Below are 5,053 nucleotides of genomic sequence, written 5' to 3'. Positions count from 1 at the left end.
ACTAGAGGGGATCGTTTTCAATGACCCTCATCAAGAGGGAAAGAAATGGACCCCCAAAGCCATTTGTGCCTCACAACCACACTTTGAAGGAAAGAAACTTAAGCCTTTAAGGTGAGAGAGAGTGAAAGGATATAGTTCTCAAAAGTTGTGCAACATAAGATTTGACTGATAAATAAGATGTTCAATCGATTAGGATATAAATTTTTTTTTATGATACGGAGCCCATGCTCTTAAATGAATGAACTGTTTTACAAACTAAAATAACAAAGAAAAGGTGAAAGAGGACTAAAAAGATTGTGTGACCAAATTTTCAATGGTCCTCTTTAAAGAAAAGGTACACAATTGTCAACAACTTTCACAAAAGCTTTAAATTTTTTTATAAAAAAAAACAAATGTACATGTGTGCTCCATCCGATTGACTTGCATCCACGGTCCAAAAATTTGCACCAAAAATCCACCCATCCCACTATGGCCTTCTAGAGGCCAAAAAGTTCAAACTTCACATCATGGGTTGCTTGATAAACTATGAAGAGTATTTATTTGAATTGCTTGTATGCAATGTTAAATGCTCTTTTCTCTCTCTCTCTCTCTCTCTCTCTCTCTCTCTCTCTCTCTCTCTCTCACACACACACACACACACACACACACACATATATGAGTGCTGACGGGCAAGCGCCAACGACATGCATTGTGCTTTATTGGTGTGTACACATATGTGTATACACATATTCTTTGTATCTACGGGCTCTACTTGAGTTTCACTTTGTACGTCTATGAGTAGACGAGCCTAGATGCCTATTACATGTATTTACACTCTTGGCCGGCCGCCCATTTTTAGAAGCTCTTTGTATATAACTCAATTGACAAGATGTGAAAGGGCATTCTTAGAAGAGCCAACTCTTGGAGAGCAAAGAGAGCTCAAGAGAGTGTGAGGTGAGTGTGGAGAAGAAGAAGAGGAGTGGCTATGGAGCTTGGAGCGTCCTCATACACATGTAGCCGACGTTTGGGGTTAATGGAAGCTAAGTCTCTCTACTTGCTCTTGTCTTTCATGCTTATGTGTGTTGTTGTTGCTCAATTACGTCTTAATCTCCTCTTCTCTCTCAAGTTTCCCTCGTGTTGGAGCATTCTAGCTTCACATGTGTGCTAGATTAGAGTGTGTGTGTACGTGTGTTGCATGCATTGATCTAATTAGGCTTCCGTGTGTGTGCTTAATGTGTGATTAGCGTGTGTGTGCTTGAGATGAAAGCAAGGGAAGCATCAATGTCCTCATGTGTAGAGAGTTAGAGTGTAGGTTGAGTGTGTGTGTGTGTGTAGATCTAGCTTCCCGAGCTTTCCCTCTTCTATTCCCATGCTTTTCCCCTCTTCCTAGAGTCCTCAAGCTATCACATTTGGTGCATCCACGCCTCCATGCACTAGCCGGGTTCCGATCCACCGGATTATCCAGAGGGAAAACCCCAGTGGGAAAAAGTGCCTCTGGTATATGGGCATGTGTCTAGTGTACCATGATCAATCAATACAAATCAAAGTCGCGTGCGACTAGAACGAATAAGAGAACCCTCTCCAAATAAAAGGATAGCTCTCTGTCTAACGGTCAAAGGCTGGCTAGCACCTAGATCTATACATGTGGTCTCCGTTGAAGGAAAAATATCATGTCTAGGGATGACATCAGCCTCTATGTCACCGGTCATAGGTCTCTGAAGCTCATGTATCACTGGTACACTCCTACATAGCTCTATGTCTCTATGATGGTCAATAGAAATCTGACTCGAGCTAGTGCTAGGGTCTACGTGTGATAAACTAGGGGGAAGGCTCTTCGGTAGCCAGATCTGCAATGCTCGCGCTCTCATAGGGATACCGGTATGAGCTCGTCTAGCATGTCTGTGTGTGCATCTATCTCTAGGACATGCTCGCTACTGTGGAGGGGCTGGCCTCTCTATGGGCCGTCTCGTCTCTCGACATCTAGCTCGTGGAGGTCTCGCGCGAGGGTATGATCGTGTATGCGCCGGGTATGCTACCACTCGTGGTCTAGGTACCCAAACATGTGTCTGTCTCTCGAAATAGTCATGTGCCTCAAGTGACCGTCTAGATGTGAGCCAACCATGTGAAAGTCCGTCATCGGTCATATGGCTCTCTATAAACACAATCCCGTCGTCACAAGGCAAAGATCTAGCGTGTATCTCGGTACGGGGAACATAGACCTGTCAAAGGATCCGGGAAGCTCGACGTGGAAAACTACGTGCCTGATCTATCATGGGTCGCTCCTTGGTGGCACTACTCGTCCCTTCGGAACCACTATCTAGAGAAGGCTCTACACATGGTTGGGATGCCTGTGTACGTGGTCTCCAAACAAGTCTAGTAGGCGGTCTCGTATCCCTACATCGTGTGTCAGTAGAGGTCACTCTAGTCCATGTACGTCCAGGTATCTGTGGTGTAACCTCTATCGGCGTGGTGTCTCGAACGTGGTCTCTAGGAACCTGATCTAGCAATATACGGCTCGTGGCTAGTCTCCGCTCAATTGGGTGATATGATCGTGAATCGGCACTCGTAGATGGCACTAAGGCGGCATCTACCTGGGGTGGCTACTCTCTCGGTGGCTCACAGACTGTGGCACCACTATGCATGCTAGAAGTGTGGGACATCGATGCTATCGGCTCTGCGGTCTCTCTCGTAGAAGGAGCGACTCTCGCATATGGCTCTGGCTCGATAGCTATCTCTAAGGGCCGCTGTGAGGTCCGCAAATCTAAACAAGGATGCTCATAGGTAGCCAAGAACTGCATAATGGTCTCATCTGTGTCTAGGCCAGGGTCACTCAATGTGCGACTGTGTGAGGTCTCTTGCTGCACGCTGGAAGTCTCGTGGACGAGAGCGGCAGGTGGTGTAGGCTCCCTAACAATGCTCTGAGTGGTCTCTAGTCTCGGGGGTGCTGGAGCTATCTCTCGTGGAACACTCCTCAGAGGCTCTCGTGTAGGCTCAAGCATATACGTGTCCTGAGCGGCTCTCTCTCGTGCGGTCACTCGCTCGTCAAGATAGGCGTCATCCTCATCGGGCCTCTCCCAAGGTGGTAAAATACGTCGCAACAAAGGAGGCCTAGGTGGTGATATCGCAACTGGTATGACTGGAGGACTCGGAGCTCTCGGTAACCGTGGAGCTAGCATGGCCATCGTGGGTAAACATAAGTCGTGATGCCTAAGTCGAAGGGAGTAGGGTAGACCTATAGTCAAAATGTACACTGCTTGGCCGGTATCCCTATAAACTCGCTCACGTGGATCTCCTATCAAATGTGCAAGAAAGTGTGCTGAAGGATCTCTGGATCCACCAATCGACAAGCGTCTGTACCTACGACCGAGCTTGTCTAGATAGGTCATGGTTTGCTCAACTCTGTGAAGCTCCACTAGCCTAGGATGTGTCTGCGTGTCTAGGCGATCATCTGGGTGTGCTCGCTCAATATCATCGAAGTCAAGGGTCTCAATATAGCGATACTGCTCTCCAAGCTCATCAATAAGGATTGCTCTATCGGCCTGTGTGTAGACTCTCACAATCTGCGTAGGTAAAGATAGTGGTCGCTGTGGGTCTGCCATCCGCACATATAAGTGGTCATGTAAATCAACATAGAAGGCAACACCACGCTGGTATTGGCCTATGATACATAGAATCTGACCCTCTATCTGTATCGTGCTACCTACGGTCTCTCTAGCCTCAAGCAGTGCCCAAAGCGTAGTGGTCAGTGGTCTAGGGGCACTCATATCTACAATGTGTAGTCTACCGTGCCCGAACTCTGGTGCTCTCAACGGTGGTGTTGGGGTCATCCTCGCCTCTCTCGTATGGTCTCTAATATGTGTCATCAGAGGCGGGGATGGGTCTCTAGATGGTGCAAGGTGTCGAGGTGGAGACTCCCTAAAATATGTCGCTCGCGGGCTCTCTCTCTCGGTCTCACTATGAGTGGTACGCAAAGTACTAGCACTCGCCAAGGTGTGCATCTCTCTAGACTCGTGGTAGCTTGAAACGCCTGGCAGCAAATCAGATCTAGGTGACAAGAACCCTAGCGGTGGTCTCCTGAGTGTCCTAGGTGGTGGCACTATGTCTAGAGGAGGTGAGGGACTCCTACTCGAAGCAAGGCGCTGGGTCGGTCGAGGATCATATGGCAACCCACAAGTCAAAAAGTAAAACTCAATGCCTGCGGTGCTCTCGTAGCATCTGTCTCTAGGCTCACCAACTAGTGTAACAACATCTCTGGATAGGCGTCGACTGGATACACAACACTCTAACTGATATCGACGCTGAGCACTATCAGTATAGATCACTCGGTGATCTATCCGCTGTAATATAACCTGCTCAGGGTGGTCGAATGCCTCAAAGCCGTCGTCTGCGTGTACTAGCTCTATCTGCTCTCGCCTAATCGAATAGTCGACCACGTAAGTGGCACGAAAATCATCTCTAAATGTGCCATCCAGCATGTCGCCGGGACAGACTCGCACTATCTGGAATGTCTGTGTGGGGCCAAGGGAGGCACGACACTGGACAAAAAAGTATCCCTGTGTGTCTGTGTAAGTGGGTCGGCCTCCGTGCTCGCCTATTAGCGTGAGCAATATATACTCGGAGCATTGGCTCGTCATGGCCATCATGTGTGCGTAAAGTGCACTCTCGACGTGCGCACAGTCTCTAGTCGGGCTCCTATATCTAATCTCAGGCAATCGGGTCAATGGGGTGTGCGGTGCGGAATGTGCGGGGTGATACGCGTGAACATGTGTGTGCGAAGCGAATGTACAACGTGGCGTGTGTGAATGCACATATGCGAGTGAAGATGGGTGCAAGTGAATATGTGGACGAATGGGTGTGAAGTCTCCCTCTCTCTCTCATCGATGTGCGAAAAAAGCTCTTATCTCTTTCTCGTTACGTGGGCACGTACCTTATCTCCCTCTCATTGTGTGATGCGGGAACTTGCTCTTCTCTCTTCTCTTGCTGCTTCTTTTTTTTGGTGGGAAAGCCTTTAGGCCACAAACCCTTCACTTTTTCAACTTTTAAAAAAAAAACATCTATCTCTCTTTTGAATTGA

At 48.1% G+C, this 5,053-nt stretch overlaps 1 protein-coding gene across 1 annotated transcript; it reads right to left on the bottom strand.

Moving 5' to 3' along the window:
• Positions 1 to 2,579: 2,579 nt before the first annotated feature.
• On the bottom strand, positions 2,580 to 4,454 carry LOC147448771 (uncharacterized). Its single transcript, XM_086521457.1, has one exon. It carries the CDS (start codon positions 4,452 to 4,454, stop codon positions 2,580 to 2,582), a length of 1,875 nt encoding a protein of 624 aa, XP_086377583.1.
• Positions 4,455 to 5,053: the final 599 nt, after the last annotated feature.

This window comes from Adiantum capillus-veneris, chromosome 10 (assembly GCF_014529385.1).
Source record: "Adiantum capillus-veneris isolate H3 chromosome 10, ASM1452938v2, whole genome shotgun sequence".
Classification (NCBI taxonomy): Eukaryota; Viridiplantae; Streptophyta; class Polypodiopsida; order Polypodiales; family Pteridaceae; genus Adiantum; species Adiantum capillus-veneris.
Note: the sequence above shows the minus strand (reverse complement) of the source record. Positions and strands in the feature narration are given on the sequence as shown.